This window comes from Drosophila novamexicana, unplaced genomic scaffold (assembly GCF_003285875.2).
Source record: "Drosophila novamexicana strain 15010-1031.04,08,12 unplaced genomic scaffold, DnovRS2.1 tig00000689-arrow-pilon, whole genome shotgun sequence".
Classification (NCBI taxonomy): Eukaryota; Metazoa; Arthropoda; class Insecta; order Diptera; family Drosophilidae; genus Drosophila; species Drosophila novamexicana.
The window spans coordinates 2,255,303-2,272,775 of record NW_020824818.1 but is presented as its reverse complement, the minus strand read 5'-3'; the positions used below and the strand labels follow the sequence as shown (position 1 = coordinate 2,272,775).

Sequence of the window (17,473 nt, the reverse complement as noted above, 5' to 3'; positions counted from 1 at the left end):
CAGACCCCAAGTTTCTAAATAATAAACAAAAACAAAAAACGAGCTGAAGTACTACAAAATCGTTTTTAGAGTGGTTTTCCCCTATAGACTTTTACACACATCCTATATATGAGCAAACTTTCTAAAGCACCAACTAAACCAAGCCCCAAAAAAACAATATGTACAATCTACATTCGCGAACACACAGATTAACTGCTTGAACAAACCACATACGAAAATACAGAGAAAAAAAACCAATAATAATGACAAATTACAATAACAATCGACTTACACTCAACCCCATATACACACACAAAACACACACATATGTATGAAAGAGCTATGGAAAAAGTTTAGCACAGACAGAACAAAGCAAATAATATAATTTTTTAGCAAGAACAAATGAATTTTTAATATATATATATATATCTATATATAAATATATATATATGGATATAATTGAAATTTAACTTCTAATGAAATGAAATAAAACTAGCATTGCAAATTTTGAGAAATATGAAATAACAACGTGTTTTCATTGAGAGCGTGAAAATGATATGACAAGTCTCAGCTACATTATTTAAATAAAACAATTAAGCAAATGTTGAAGAATGAATGAATTAAATATTTAAATAATAACAGACCGCAAAGAGTGGATACTATTTGAAATAGTTTATGTTCTTAGTTTCTAATGTAACGCATCAATTTAAAATCGTGAAGACAATTTTATTTAATTTTTTTTTTGTTGTTTTTGTTTTTTTTTTTTTATTACACATTCGCTTGCAATTTGGTTTTTGTGCGTGTGTTTTGTGTGTGTGTGTGTGTGTGGGTGTGTATGTGTGAACCAGATAAATATACAATTCATAAAGAAAATGTTACTATTGCCGCATTAAAAAATAAAACACACGCGCCAAAAGAAACTCGTTACAAAACTAAATAAACTAACTAAAAGTATCAGTAATGCGCACATCTTATATACGCCTTTTGTTTTAGGATTAGTTAGGATCAAAAAAGAAAAAACACACAAAAACAAACAAATATTGATTGCATTACCTCAAGGACTTCAATTCAGAATTGCTTTTGACAAACTATCAAGTAAGGTTTCAGTTATTGTTTATCAGAAGAAATATCATAGTTTTGGTTGTTGTAATGCGTGTCATGAATTTTTAAAATATTTAACAAAATATGCCTTGGTACAATGTATTACAAGGTATTACAATTATTACTGTGTGTGTGGGTTTTTGCATTGTGAATTCAATTAGTGAAGGTTCTTTTGTTTATGCTTTGCTTTTTTCTTTTTGTAATAATCTCTAGTAGCTGTCCGAGCCGAGTTCGCAGTCTAAGCCATATAGCTATACTCGTCACCAGAGTTAGCCGTACGCTCAATATATTGTTTGTCAATTAACGATTCTACGCACTTTTTGATCATTGCGATATTGGGCGTAAAGCTAACTTTCGATAAGGATAGTACCTGTTGATGTGAGGTATACAGTATGTAAGTTTGTATATAGCTGATAATAATTTTTTGACCTACCTCTTGTATCAGCGCATTGTGCTTTAACACCTTGCGCGCCTTCATAATTCGCACAATAGCAGCCTGCAGAAACAGTTTTCGATCCTCATCCACCGAGTTGATCGTGTGCTCCACCTGAAAACCATATACATTAATTCATTATTTATAAGAAATATATTCTATATATTTTGTTTTTTGTTTTTGTACTCACCTCTTGTGGCGTTTCTTTTTGTAACGCCGAGCTTATCTTAAATTTCGTACGCTTATTTGTATAATCGAAATTCAATTCGATGCGCGTATCACCCGAGAGATTCTCTGAGCTGGCATTCAGCAATTTGGACTCAATCATCGGCTGCATATGCTTCTGATACGTTTCATCATTTAATTGCAGCGTGTTCTGTATCTCACGACAGCTGAGAGTGTCGCAGGTCTCGAAGAGCAAGATTATCGCCATTTGGTATGTCTGCATGGTCACGATGTAGGATTTCTTTAGGTGACTCAGCTTCAATTCGCCATGGCACATGTGATGCAGCCAAGTAAGTTTACGGCCGCTAAATAAATTGTGATAATAGTCCTCAAACTGTTATACGAAAATATAGGATAATTTAACTATAATTCTTGCAAATCGATTAGATTAGATTGAGAAACGCACCATTTTGATGGACTTTTCGAATTCCTGGGGCACTGCAAATGGAATAACCTGTGTGGAGCCCAAGGGCCAAGCGCCCGCCTGCAGCACTTTAATCGACAGGTTAATGCCTGTAAAATAATATACAAAGATTATTAATATACGTAAACCACAACTGTTTATACTCTCAGAAAATAAATATACAGTTAAGTATTTGTTTTTAGCAGATAAGCCAAAATCTGTTTAAAACTATTTTTTTATTTACTGGATACTTAATATATTCACCCCTTGGGCTTAAAGGTTTTATACTTGAAGTTTAAAGAATTTTGCTAAATTTAATACTATAGAAGACAGAATAGGATGAAAGGAAAGTTGTTGAAGGAAAGAATATTTCAGTATACAATATTGCGATATAAAAGAAAGTAAAACCCTTTTTCACGCAAGCTGTGCAATACGAGCTTATTTTGTCTTCAAGTAATGGCTAACAGTACATACCCAGATCAATGTCGTTGTCCTTTAAATGATTATTGAACTTATTGTTCAAATCTGTGGAGACGGAAATATCTGTGAACATGCGGTGCAATTTGTTGGTGAACTCATAGCCACAGGCTTGCTGTAATATATAAATATATACATTTAATATCATTGTATATAATCGAAGCTATTTTAGTGCACACCTTTAGACGATTGATCATACCCTCCTCGGCATCCATGCTCTGGCTTTGTTCGTGTATAAGACGCTTAGCTAACAATCTACTGTAGAACTTTTGATACACATCCTTGTCCTCAATGTATTTGAATATGGTTATGTTATTCGTGAGCTTCTGATCGATTTCCGCTTCGCAGGTTTTCGATTTTTTTAACAGAGTATCACAGTATTTGGCCACGTATTCAGCGCTGCGACACGGCTGTCGTTCGCTGGGACGTCGATTGATGACGCTGGCGCAGGCCTTGTCCAGCGCGCTGAGGAAGAGCGAATCGTTTTCGAAGACATCGGCAATTAGCTCTTGATACTTGTGATGCACCTTCAGCATATTCTCGACAAAAGCAATGTGTATATTCTCGCCCTTAAGCGCATAGACTGTTTCGAGGCCCTCGTTTTTAATGTGCTCGAGAAAGGTTTGTATCAGTTCAGCCTTTAGATTATCGGGTATAGGCTTTAGCACGATGTACATGTTGCGCAAATCCTGCCGCCGCTCATCCGATACCATATCGCGGCACTCTGAATATATAAAGCCCAAACGATCGTTGATAAACTTCTCCTCGCATTGCTTGCGCAGCTTTGGCAATGAGCTAACATGGAGAAACTTTTGCGCTCGCTTGCTCTCATACTCCAGAATCTTTATAACCTCCTGCATGTACTGGGACACGCTGCAGCGTTGCAGCAGCTTGTTGGCCTCGTTTGTATAGTATGTACCGCTTGCCTCTAGCATTGGCCCCTCAAAGAGCTCCTGATATAACTTTAATGAGCCGGTCTTCTTATAATCCTGCACCTCCACAAAGCTGTGTATAACGCCATTGATAACCTGGACGCGATGCGAATCTAGGGTGCCATTGCTCGCCCGATCAGCGGCTATGCCTTCCAATATATGACGCACCAGGTCCTGGGCCAAATACTCCACCATGTACAAACGCCAAATGTCCAAGCCCAGCTCTCCGATTTCCATTTGTTCGGCGGCATCGCTAGACAGATTGCCATAAAATGATTCCGTATCGGTGATTTTTTGTTTCTTGATGTGCTGCTGGTTTAGGTAGCTGCAATGGCAAAGCGATTCGTATATTTCAGAGAGAGGTTTTTAAGCGGTGCAATCAGCCACTTACATGTATAGTTGGTGAAGATACTTTATGCCCTGGCTATACTCCATCCAGGTGGTATAATATCGTTGCAACAAATCTGGCCTGCTGTTCGTGTTATTGGCATTGGCTGTATCATGATTGGCCAGAACTTTATTGGCCAGCATCTCCTTGACGTGAGATTCAAGGAATTGCTTTGTCTCGCTATATAGCCGATCGGCCATTGGTTCCGGCTGCGCCACGCACAGCGTATAAACATCGCTGTGTGCAAGTATAGAAGTGTGTGTGTGTGTGTGTGTTAGATGAGTTTTAATATTGAAAACATGTGAATATATGTAAAGGAAAATTTTGGTTTTTGGCAAATCATGCTGCGAGCACAGTGGAACACAATCAATTTGTACATTGAAATAATTGCAATTTCGGAACAATAAAGATTAAATATAATTGAATTATCAGGATAGGTTATTTTTAGATTTTATCGTTTTTGAATACGACATCAATATAATAATTGATATTTTGTGTTGTTTTTTTTTCGATAATATTTTTGCTCCACTTTTAACGATTTTAGATTTGTAGACGTTTTAGCCAGACGGTCCCACTGTGCAATGTCCCACACGAATGACACTTTGTTTTTCTTATTTTTTTAAGGTCAATTTTACCGTTTTTAAGGGCTCCCTCTGCCAAATATCATTAGCTTTGCGTTCTACAAGTTTGTCAAGGCTGTTCCACTGTACAATATAAATATGAACATGAAGAGCACTCACCTAAAGCTCGTGTTCCAGACGGCGCGTTCAACTTTGCTCAATGTTATCACCGATTCGGCAATGCAACGCAAGCGCGGCCAGACATCAACAAATTCCACTATTTTTGGCTTGAGCGACATCTCTGCTGGTGTGTGGGTGTGGGAGGATGTGGATTGTTTGCTTAACTGGGGAAGTTTGGACAGCGATTAGAAAATGGCATTAAAAAAGACGTCGCAACGAATCGCAAACAAAAACAGCAACGATCAAGTGTTGGGTGACAGCTTGCATTTGTTTTAAACGCGCATTTTCTTATATATAAATAAAGTAAAAATTGCGTCGCCCCTCGTACGTTGCTGCCAGGCATAATCAGCAGGGCCCAGGCCAAAAAAAATATGTGAGCAACAACGACAACGACGACGACGACGGCCTCGGCCTCGGGCAGCAGTAAATGCAGTTGGCCCCCAAAAGCGGCACATGCAGTGCTGCAGCAACAGCGTGTAGAACACTTACGCGCTTCTTAATTACACTAGGTACTAATTATTTATGCGTAAAATTTAGTTTTTTTGCACTTTTTTTTACAATCCAAAATGAACTCTTATGTTACGGCGACAGAGTTGCCAGTCCATTTCGACAATTGACAGTGCTGATATGCAACCCTGTAATGGCGTAGTACGGTAACACATCATAGTGACAGAAGTCATCGCTGTCTGCATATCGAATATTAACATTATACATCTATCACATTATTCAAAGTCAGCTGTTGTTAACATCAGCTGTTAATGGGCGCGCAATTTAAAACCTGCAAATGTAAGCATTTAATTATACCAAACAGTTGCAAGCTAGTTTAATACATATTTATGTAGATTTATTTAGTTTCTTTTTATTTTTCCTATAATTCGCTGATTGTTTTTTTTTTTGTTATTTAAATTATATAAAAGTGCAATGTTAGATTTACAGTTAATAGCTTAAAACACAACACTTAAACTTGTACAAGTATTGTTTTTTTTTGTTTTTAATTTTGCTAGTTCTTTTCAAATTTTAAATAAAAACATAATTTTAATCTTGGAAACAGCGGGTTGACAGTTAATCAATCATCGTCATGCCTTTAACTTACACAATTTTCGTTGATTGTCATGCTTTAAGCCATTAATAAAGGATTTTTTGGAAGGCTAACAAAATGTATGGATACAAATACTTATAAACTTGAATTGATGTTAGATTTTGTATATATTGATGCTATTCTGTTTTTGTTTTTGTTGCTTTGCTATGTAAGTTCGTTTGTAGTTTGTATCTTTACTAATTCGTTGAAGTCCTCTAGTAAACATGCGACGCTCTAGATAAGCTAATGTGTATGTAGAACTATATATAAATATGCATATGTTTGTATTTATGTTTCTATGTTAACGTAAGAGAAGTCTATGTTCAGTTGTTGTAATATTCATGCCGATTTCGTCAAATCATTTGCCTTTCTTTGGTTGCCTACTATTGCTATATTAACTATAAGATTATAATTATTTAGCATAAGTATAGTACATACATTTCTTTTTAATTTGCTTAACTGTTTTTGGACTTGCTTGTGGGTTGCATATTGTGTGGTGGGATACGGATTCTCAATTTAAATGTATAATTATGTAAATATCTCGACTTAGTCTTGATATTTGCATAATGTATGTTTGCATTTGTATTTGTTTTTTAATTCATTTATAGTTAGGTTTAAGCGCATTTTGTATGCAAAATCTTTTCACATTGAGATTTACTTGTTTTGTTGACTTGTATTTTTTTTGTTGCGAAATTGATGCAAGTATATATATACTATATTTAAATTCCTAAGATTAATTATAAATTGATGTTAAGATTCTTTGTTTTCAACTACACATCGACTAATGTTATTAAGCAAATAATTTGTTATGTTACAGTTGTTAATATAATTTAAATTAAATAACAATTTGTTTGAAACAAAACCGCTCACAATAATTCAAATACTTAGTTTAGTTATAAATTTTTAGGTACACAGTTTACAAACTTTTCAAAAGCAAATACCATTTATAAATATACAACTAAAGAGTACGATTTTTCTTTAAATGTTTCCTTTTTTTCTTTTTTGGGTAGTTCACATAGCAGAATATCACACGAATATAGGCAAACCAAATGTAGTAGTAAGTATAACAGTAGTATAACAGTTAACTTTATGTTCACGTTCATGAACACACACATACACACTCACTCAAGCACACACACACACGCACACACATCAATATGTCTCGTAGAAAATGCAATCGATTTACTCCAACAACGATTGAGATTCGGCCAAGGTTCCATTGCCCAAACACGTTTCCGGATTGGTTTCCGTTGCTGCATCCTGTGCCTTGAGCTTTAGCAGCGGCGTCTTAATATCCGCCTCCAGCTCTGCGCTGCAGTCCAGACTAAGTGGCGCGGCCGCTGTCACTGCCTCCGGCTCATGAAGCTCTACGGCCGCCTTGGGCTCCGCTGCACTGCTCTCAGATTTGCCCTGCAGATGGCAGGTGATTTAAGTAAGAGTATTCATAGAATATCTTGGTTCACCCACCTGCAAATAGTAGGTCATCAGCTGACCCTTGCCCTTGACTGCCACCAGGCCGCGCTGCTGAAACGTATAACCGAATTGCTCCAGGATGTTGCAGGTCTCCTCGGTTACCTGAACGGCGCCCGCTTTGCCGGTGCTCTCCATGCGCGAGGCCACATTCACCGTATTGCCCCAGATATCGTAGTGCGGCTTCCGAGCGCCAATCACACCAGCCGTAATGGGGCCATGATTGATGCCCATTTTGAGCACGAAATGATTGAACGACTGCTCGTTGATGCCGTGCAGCGCATGCTTGAGTTCCAGCGCAAACTCCACTAGCAGAGCCAGATGGGACCAGCGTTCGGTAATGGGAGCATCATTACGGAGATTTCGCTGCAAATTGATGCCACTGGCGGCCATATAAGTGGAGCCAATAGTCTTGATTTTAATGATGTCCTGAAACTGGGGCAGCTCCAGCAGCTGAATAATAAACGAGATGACATCAGTATATAGTGGGATTATGTTGACCAAGAGTCCAGCCTCACCGCGTCGAAATCGGAGATGACCTCATTCAGAAAACGCAAGCACTCCAGGCCCTGATTGTTAACTGTTTCCTCCGAGTAGAAATCTATCAAGTATATTAAGCCTATTAAGCCTTGTAATAACAAGGATATTCGAAATGTTGATTACCTGAAAAATTGGGCATGCTGGCAAACAGCACACCCACCTCGGCATAGCTTTGGGAGTAGAGATCATCATGGGAACGCTTGGCGTTCTTCATAAAGTGCTCGGCCACATGCACGGGCAACACATTGTAGACCAAAGCCTCATTACGCTGACGCATATCGTTGGCGGTTTCCTTTTGCTCGGCCACCTCGGTTTTCCATTTGAATATAACACGATCCTCGTGGTCCATCTGGTTTGAAAATGAAAAAAGAATCAAATAATTATTTTAATATTGACATATAAATAACTAAATATTTGACTATTAAATGTCAATTGATAAATTAAATGTCCATCGTTAGGGCCTTAATTTATTTGTAAACTGGGAACAGAACATTGGGTACAGAAAATTGTGAACAATGCTCTGGAAATAGACTGTTCCTAGCATGAAGAGTGGACGCTCTGGCATATTGCCAGAAACTATAATTGTCCAGAAATATTTTATTTTTTATGATAATTAATTTTTATTTTTAACACCATTTAACATATGATATAGTTTTACGGCCGTTTGGCAGTTGGAATTACCAGATTTTGAAAGTGTTCAGAAAATAGAGTATTAAAGAATACTATAAATATAGTTAATTGTACTCACATGTCGGGCTAGAAAGCTGAGAGACAATGCGGCGACTAGAAGCAGACCTGAGGCACAATAGCGTGTTGATATGAGCCTGAAAGTGCAATTAGTGAAAACAAATAGGTATAAACATACAATTGAAAATATTGTATATATAGCTTTATATAATTATCTGCATACTCGGTGGCTCTTCTTAACTTACGGCTGATGTGCCAGATCGTCTTCCAGAGCGTACAAGTCCTGCATGATGCACACATTGAAATAGCAGTGCAAAGCTGAAAGTATAGTTTAGAGATTGCAAGCGAATCAACCACATGTTTGCCATTATTCCACTGTGGAAAACTCACCCGCAATGGACAACAGCAGGAGAATCTTGGTTAAATGCGTGAGCTGAGCAATCACAGCAATTGCAATGAGTATGAGGACACTGAAGTTGCTCAAATAGGACGGATATAGGACACGTTCGGTGGGCACCGCCTCGCGCATTTGCTCCACAAACGATTCGGGCAGCAGGTGCTCGGCGGTGACAACCTCCTCCAAGCCGGCCGTGGCATTGAATTCGCTCTCGCTGACAATATGCTCGGTGCGCACGAAGGTAACGAAGAAGAACTGCACCGGGAAAAATAACAAATTTGAGTGCTCTAGTCGAGAGTTTGCCCGACTAGCAGATACCCTATACCCAGCAAATGCTTCTAAATAATAAATAAAAAATGAATCAACTAATTTTGTATTATAAAGTTTTGAATGTTTAAATGTCAGTTTCTGTAAAAAAAAAAGGTAATTTTTTAGGCCAATCACATATATATAGAGACGGACAATCATCGCCTAACCAACTCGGCTTGTCGTGCAGATCAGGAATATACACACATTTCAGATTTGGAGATGTCCTCCTCTAACCGAAACATACATTTGCACAAACTGCAATATACCCTATTAAAAGGCATTTGCAATGGGTAGAGGGCATAAAAATCAATAAGGACTTGAGCAAGAGCATGCACGAGTCGAACCGCATACTAACCATGTCGATGACATTGCTGAGGCCAATGGTAAGTGCTATAATTATGGCTGCCAGCTCGCGCACGAAGGTAATGTCATTGAAGCGTTTGCTCACATCCACAAAGAACTTGGGCAGCATGCCACTAAAGCTTTCCGCAATGCTTATGGCCACCAGCATGGCAATGGGCACCAACGGTGCGGCAATGTTAATGAAATGCAGCGTGGAGCGCGGCAGCACCAGGTAGGAGTACAGCACATCGATGCACTGCACCAGCAAAGCGGCCAGCAAGGGCAGCGAACTATACGGCTCCCGATAGACGGCATAGGCCTGCTCCAGCTGCACATTCTTGAAGCGCAAGAAGATGTTCGTGTCCTTGGTCAGATTTCTGTGTGTGACAAGGAATCAGTTTAATTGCTAATAGATTTTACAGTTAATTTAGTTATTTACTCGTGTCCATCGCGCGTTACAAGCTCGTCTTTTAGACGCTGCTTAAAGTTCTCGAGCTTGATTTGTTCTTCCTCATCTTCAGCCGCTGTTGGGCTGTGTCCATTGAGGACAACACTCTGCGCCAATAGCTCCTCGTCATCCACTGTGGCATCATTGTCATCGTCGACATTTTCGTTGCTATCATTGCTACTGGCATTGGATTCCGGACTATGATTGCCATTTTCTGCTCTGGTTTCGTGGATTTTCTTGGCGCAAGGCGAGGCGAACTGAAGAGTTAAACAAGGATTAGCTCTGGACTTAATAAATCAGTTTAAGCTGGGCATGGAAAGCTGTCTGAGACTCACCGGCTTAACCACTTTGGTAATGAAATAGGTCTTCAGACCAGCAATGCGCAGCAGCTCCTCGCGCTTCTCCCCAAAGGCCGGCTCCACCTCGAACTCGCCATTGAGAAAGGCCAAAGTCTTGTCGGAAATATGCACGCGTCTGCGTTAGAAAACTCAATTAAATTAATGTTTAACACAGAAAGGTGTCGATTATGCGTGCCACACCCATAAATTTGCATATCGAAGTGACAAGGATAAATCATAACAACATGAGCGAACACCCCCTGGTTGGCAGTTCTTGACTACATCAATTATGCATCAAGTTGGTATTGGACTCACCCGGCCTTGCCGCTGGATTCCATTTTATTAGCCAGCTCAACGTCCTTGGAGTAAACGTCAAACTGCCACTGACGCTGACCGAGTATGCCAGCCAGGACAGCACCCGTGTGTATGCCCACACGCATATCAACAGGTGAGTTTGCCTTCTGTTGCACATATCTGTAAAAATAAAAAAATATATATATACATAAATTGAATATAAAAACTATGCATAGTTCGCAGCGAATCCACAACGGACGACAGGACGCAGGACGACGCGTGGTTAAGTGCAATTACATTTAATTGAACTAACGCTGATTTGACACCGCCTGTCGCCGCCCTCGTCGCCTGTCGCGAGTCCTTTGACTAGTTGTCCTGGCACTCTACTCACTTGATGGCCTTCACCATTGAAAGTCCCATGTGTACGCAGAGCACGGCATGGTCCGGCCGCTCGTCGGGCGCTCCACTAATGCAATAATAGCAATCGCCGAGAATTTTAATGCGCAGCTGTTGGTACTTCTGTAAGGGCATAAAGGTGTTTGACAATGTGTGTGTGTGTGTGTGTGTGTGTAGGTCGTTGTTAGTTACATTGCCTATAACGAACGAGCTAATCGAACCGTAAATGGACGTGGGTTGTCTGCATACCGTTAGAATATGGCAACAATGGTAAAATTAGCTTAATTATAAGGGGTTAAATCAATCAAATAAAAAGAATAGATTACCAGGCACAAAGGATGCAAGAGGAGGCTATAAAAGAGCTACAAATGTTGGAAAGATTAGGAATTGAAATCAGAACAAATAAACAAATATACATATATATATATATAAATTAAAGCGAATTCCAAAGATATATGTTCAATTGTATTTTATACATTTTATGTCTGTGCTTAAAAAAGGAAATTATTGACTTTACGTTAATAGACGTTAATAGACAATAGTCTAAGAAAAAAGAGCTTGTTATATAAAAAGTTTAATTATTATGTTCGCATTTCAGAAAGAATATTAGACGAGAGTAACATTTTTATTGAAATAATTACAATCGGAATACATTTAACTTCTGTGATAAACGCATAACTAAATTTCTTTATCGAGTTTTTATTCATTCCAAGAAACAAGATTTAGCCTTATATTTATCAGCTTTCTTATATAAAAAACATCAAGTATTAATAATATATCTCTAAAATAAAATGATGACAAAGTGCAACCTTTCACAATTTATTATTTGTAATATATTTTGAATACTATATAATATGTAAATAGCTATTAAAATTAAAACACTTAATGAAATGAAATCAAAACAAATCTCAGTCAAAACGCAATTAATATCACCTATATACATATATATATTTAGTACCTGTCAAACAGGCAATTGAAAACTTTTTAGCAAAAAGTTCTTCAAAATCAAAACAAAACTTGTATCTTGGCTTTCAACCCGGCCAAAGCAAATGAACCGAAAACGCTGCAAAACCAATAAAAATAAATAAAATTGAGGGAAATTCAGAACAGCCGCAACTCAATGGCTGGGAAAACTCATACACAGAGAAAAGTCGCCGACCCAAACCAACAAAAGAAGAAACGAAAAAAAAAAAAAACTGCACCAAATTAACTGAGCCGAAATTTAAAGGACCTTTCAGACAAACCCAAAAATCGCATGAAAACAAAAATCAACTCGACACATTTCACACGGCTGACTGAGCCTCACTTTTGTTACCGGACCCCGCCCCCGCCCACGCCCACCAAACATTCACTTAAAAAGAAAAAAAATTAAGTATGCAGCGGCCAAAAAGTAAATGAAGATGAATGGGCAAGAGGAGGAATTCAAATTAAAGTTCGAAATGCGCAATTGAAGGAAACGAAAGAAAAAAAGAATACTTCTTCGATGCTTATCTCCAACATCATTATCAACATTATTTCGGGAGATTATTACGGGACTAGGCAGGTGAAAAAACACACACAAAGCAAGGCGAAAGAAATAAAAATAAAAGAAAGAGAAGAGCAAAAAGCAAGCTGAACAAAACGAAAGTTTTTCACTTTACCTCGGCGAGCCTATCGAAGCGTGCGAAGAGCTCGTTTAGCATTTTTACCAGATCTTGGGCGCTATACGTCGAGGAAATGGCGGTAAACCCAACAATATCCGCATACAGTATGCTTATTATATATTTTTTTTGGTGGGTGTGAAAAAGAATATAACGATTAAAGTGCTTGCTAGGACTCGGTTCTTTGTAATAAAATATGTCGCCTTCAGGTAATGAGCCTATTAAACATTTGGCAGGAAACCCTTAAGGGTAACAAGGAATTTTTATACATATATCTAGAAATACCTAGAATATCTGAAAATCGCAACGCACTCTTTAAGCAAACGGTTGACATATTCATAAGCATTTAGTGTGGAAAGGAGTTATAAGGGAAATACTTAATGTTGAAAGAGTCAAACCCCACGGGTGTTAAGATTATGGTTAAGATCTTAACGAGTAGCGAGTACGGAAAGCAAAGTTTGAGTTTATAAGCGAGTAAGCTTGACTTATGCATGTCAGAGATGAAGCTTGTCACGAGCTTCAGGGATAGTAAAAAGGAGAGAGAGAGTGAGTAAATTGCGAATATATTCAAAGGGTGTTAAAGCGAGTCTTACGCTTAATCTTGAGTAAACTATGCAACGAATAGGTATAAGCTTGATAACGAGTAACGAGTAGGAGGTGTCAGATATTGTCTAGGGATTAAGAAAAAGTAACGAGTAATGAGTAAGGACTAGAATAAGAGCTTGAATATAGTTACGAATATTATTTAAGCCAAAGCTTTTCAAAGCTTTTCAAGTGCTTAAAATCTGAGGTGGGATATTCGAAGCCCTAGTCTTATAACAAGAAGAGTTAGTAATATATTGTCTTGACCTGTGCTAGACATTCATTTATCAATTTACCTCACATTCTCGTGCCGACTCATGTAAATCTTTTTAAAAGCCTCCGAGCTGGATGAGCCCAAGTCCTCGCGCATCTTAATGGCCACATGCTTGGGCAGCACAGATAGTAGCAAGCGTTCCTTTGTAAAATAAAAATATATTCTTAATTACAGCTCACAAAAGAGTTGATGCTTACACACCTGCTCAGCCGACTGCTCCTCGATGACCATCTTAACCTCCAGACTCTTTTTGGCCTCCAAAAAGGCGCGCTTCTGCTTGGCCTCGCCCATGAAGTAATACAATAGACCAATTAACGCCGCGGTGGCTATTAAAACCGCATTAGCCGCCGCCTGATCTGAGATTAACGGATCCGGCCGTGAAAAGCCTACGGGCAGACTTAGGCAATTGAAATACGTGCAAAAGCCAACGACTAGGCCCAGAAAAATCAGCGGCAATGGCAGCGTCACATATATCAGGAAGTTTAATAGTATGGCCCAGCCGAGCACGTCTCTACAAATTGTAAGGATCAAGGATTATTACAAATCGCCCAAAATCGACTAGAGAGTGGCATTTACCGCGGCGAAAAGCTGGCCTGAAGCATCACATAGGCGGCAAAATGCAGCATCGAGAGCAGCCACAAGGCGCGCGGAACAATCGTCAACAGCGGCTGACGGAAACGTCTAAAGGCCGGCTGCTCCGAACGGCGTCCAATGTGCAGGAGGGCCGCCAGCGTCATATAGGCCTTGAACACGCAACAGTTGACCACTAAAGTTGAGTATTCAATCAAAACAAATTAGTTTAAATGTTTGAAGTTGAGATTAGCTTAAGTAGGGAATATTTTGTAAAACTATTAGAATAAGATTTTAGAAGCTTTTAATTCACCTATGAAAAAATTCATAAGTTTCTCTATTGAGGTTTACTGACGACAGTTTCAAAGGAAGTCCAAAGAAAATGCCAACAATCATGAAGATGTCCTTGTAAAAATCTCTTTATAAATCGTTTTATTAAATAAAGAATCGAGAAAACGGACCAAAATTTGGTATCTCTAAGGAACTGAGAATAACGTCAGGGAATAGAAGATGATTCTTTTAATTTATTACAGGCTGCAAAATAGCCCATACAATTGTTTTGTAACCCTTTTGTAGCCGTATTAAACGTCGTTAAGTTTATTAAGTACATATTTTTTGGGAATCTTCGATAATAATATGATAATATGGTATATATATATAGACCTTTTCCAGTAGGATTATCAAATCGTATTGTAATATAACATGGCCCTACAGCTTAACAATTTTCGAAGCTTATCGAGTCTGGGTAAGGCTCAGGATATGCGGAAACACTCACCCCTTGTTGTTAAAGCCTGCTCCCAGGGTATGAAAATCGTCCAGAGATTAAAGAGAACGGCCGCGAATAGAAACCACTTGAGGCCGCTGCGTCGCTGCTTGATGGAATAATTGTGATAGAGTTCGTTGAGTACGTGCTGCGGCAGGATGACGACGCCGCCGCCCGTGATGCCCACACCGCCCGCGACCACATCCCCCTCGTTGGGTGGCCGTCGGCGTGGTGGGGTCCTTAGGCGTTTGGCTTTGCTCGGCGTGGATGCTGCCGTTGTCTGGCCATTCTCGAGATTGGCAGCTGTTGTCGCCTTCTCTTCCGGCATGTTGCGAGGTCTTGCAGTTGCCAAGTTATTCGTTGATCGCCGTTTTTGGTTTTATAAATGGAGTCTGGTCATTTCCGTTTTCCCTGTTATCTTTACTTATTTATGATACGATGCGGGATGGTTGGGGGGTTGGGCGAACTTCGGGAGCTGCTGAGACGCGTTGGCAAATAGAATAATATAAAACACAAACTCAAATACGAAACTTTTACACAAAACACAAACGTTAACGGTAAATTTGAGGCTTAACATTGCCGTTTGCCTCATGGCGGCTCCTCTCTCTCTCTCTCTCCCTCCCTCTCTCTTCTCTACCTCTGCCACTGCCACTGCCTCTCACTCTGTCTAAATATAAATGTATGTGTGAGCGCCAAGGCGGAAGCGTCCTTGTACGAGAGCCATGAGCGTGGCCCTGTGTGCGACTACCGCAATGTGTGTGCGTGTGTGTGCGTGTGTTCGTTTGTGTGTGTATGTGTGTGTGTGTGCCTGCCTTAAGCAAAACGCCGTGATACAGTGGGCTAACAGTAAATAATTTGCCTTACTTTATTAAATTTGTTATGTTAAAAGATTTCTCTAGCAATATAAGCTACTTTTGTTCTACGGACTCTTTTATATATGTATATTTGTTAGTTAGATTTTTGTCAAGCTTTAAAGTGCCATAAGTTGAAAATTATATATCGAAAAGTATTGGTAAGTAAGAATACACTTAAACCATTTTTGTTGCTTAAACAATATTTTTTATGAATTCTTTAAAATGTTCTAATTCCTTAATTCAACAATTCTACTACTATTTAAAATACTACTATTAAAATAAAATACTACTATGAAATACCTACGCTGATAAGAAACATAAATTGTATTTATATTGATTTTATTTAATATCATGTGAACGAAAATCTCATTATAAACACCCTTTAAATGCTACTATTTGATTATTTTTATTCAATTTATGTGCATTTTTACTTTATCTTATCTTGTCAACAAAACCTGAATGAAATTATCAACACACTATAATTTAATACAAAACTAATATGGGTTCATTTTTTTTTACTATCAAATCAATTGCAGTCTGGTTAAAAGTACCCTAATGGGGAGTTCTTTGTGAAACATTGTGAATGCTGGCATTATCTCATCATAAGATAAGATAGAAAAACGCAGAGATATTAAAGCTAAGTAATTTTTATTATTAGAGCTATGCTAGTTTCTTTTTATAATAAATGGAATGTTATCAACAATGCCAGGTGCGAATGTTTCAAACAGAATTTTGTGCTTTATAGCTCTTCAAACTAACTTGGGGTTTTTCATTTTAGGCCGAATGTAAATTGAGTTATCAAATTTTCAGCATAGCGCTTAATATCCGTTTGCATAAATTATGACAACTTTTACGCACGCACACACCACAGTGTTACATGGCCCACTCCCTTTCTCGCTCGCACGCCCAGTGCGTCTCACTTTGCCACCCTCCCTCTCTCTCTCTCTTTTCTGCTACCTGGCTCAGTTGGTGTTTCCTCTTCACTTGGCTGTCGTATCCTTATAGCCGAATTCGTTGCTTCTTTTCTTGGCATACAAAAATCCTTTACTTCTAGCTATGCTCACGGATATACATATACAACGTATCTCTACAGCTGTATGTGTGCGTGTGTGTGTGTGTGTTTATCTATGTGTGTTTAAGGCTGATTTGCTCAAGGTTCGTTTTAATGCGTTGTGATTTCGTTTGTGTTTGTGTGCGTGTGTTTGTTTGTGTGTGTACACACTTTATGCATTCGCAAGCAATTTCGCATCTAATTTTAATTTAAATAAACAACAGCTCGCGCATAAAACTAGGCAGCAGATTTGAAGTTTTTTTTTTTTTGGATTTTTGATTTTTTTTTTTATGGAGGCTGCGATAACGCTTGAGCGTGTACAGAAAAGTCGTCCGCACAGCTGCCAAATTGTTCACTTTTCACTTGAATGGAATGGATTATGGCACACGCTGCAATTTCAATTATTAACCTCTTTTGCAAACGGCTTCGATGTGGTTTTCGTTTTATTTTTTTTTTTTGTTAACTGCTGCTGTGGCTGCTGCTGCGGACCTATTTTAGTGAGAAGCGTCGCGCGAGCCAATTGCTGCGAGCTAAACTAAGACGCACGATAAACTTGACTGATTGTTAAGTGAAAATTTTTGACAGTCAACAGCCCAAGAGCTCAACAGCAGCAGCAGCAGCAAGGACTTTTCAAAAGCACCCATCTCTCTCTCTCTCGCTCTCTCGCTCTTCTACGCTTCCTCGCGCGCTCAGAGCGAGCTTTTCGGCTCAAGCTCTGCGTGAGCGCATGTCTGTGAGAGCGCATGCAACTGATAACGGTAC

At 38.8% G+C, this 17,473-nt stretch overlaps 2 protein-coding genes across 3 annotated transcripts; both read right to left on the bottom strand.

Annotated features, from left to right (window-relative positions):
* Positions 1-835: 835 nt before the first annotated feature.
* LOC115763165 (cullin-2) lies at positions 836-5,286 on the bottom strand. Its single transcript, XM_030705618.1, has 9 exons — positions 5,168-5,286; positions 4,679-4,842; positions 3,942-4,175; positions 2,798-3,875; positions 2,616-2,733; positions 2,145-2,251; positions 1,704-2,072; positions 1,514-1,627; positions 836-1,450 (listed from the first exon to the last, which is right to left on the bottom strand). Exons 2-9 carry the CDS (start codon positions 4,795-4,797, stop codon positions 1,319-1,321), a joined length of 2,271 nt encoding a protein of 756 aa, XP_030561478.1. The 5' UTR covers positions 4,798-4,842; positions 5,168-5,286; the 3' UTR covers positions 836-1,318.
* Positions 5,287-6,540: 1,254 nt separating this feature from the next.
* Positions 6,541-17,236, bottom strand: LOC115763179 (adenylate cyclase type 3). Of its 2 annotated transcripts, none has more exons than XM_030705637.1 (18): positions 17,121-17,236; positions 14,819-15,284; positions 14,050-14,239; positions 13,675-13,984; positions 13,496-13,614; positions 12,618-12,729; positions 10,973-11,100; positions 10,603-10,761; positions 10,285-10,423; positions 9,941-10,206; positions 9,515-9,878; positions 8,844-9,105; positions 8,699-8,771; positions 8,515-8,590; positions 7,890-8,115; positions 7,745-7,827; positions 7,224-7,679; positions 6,541-7,166 (listed from the first exon to the last, which is right to left on the bottom strand). In XM_030705637.1, the coding sequence occupies exons 2-18, from the start codon at positions 15,132-15,134 to the stop codon at positions 6,939-6,941; spliced, it is 3,507 nt and encodes a 1,168-aa protein (XP_030561497.1). In that variant the 5' UTR covers positions 15,135-15,284; positions 17,121-17,236; the 3' UTR covers positions 6,541-6,938. The 2 variants fall into 2 exon arrangements, with proteins under 2 accessions (XP_030561497.1, XP_030561498.1); XM_030705638.1 differs by having other exon boundaries at positions 14,819-15,281.
* Between the last annotated feature and the right edge of the window lie 237 nt (positions 17,237-17,473).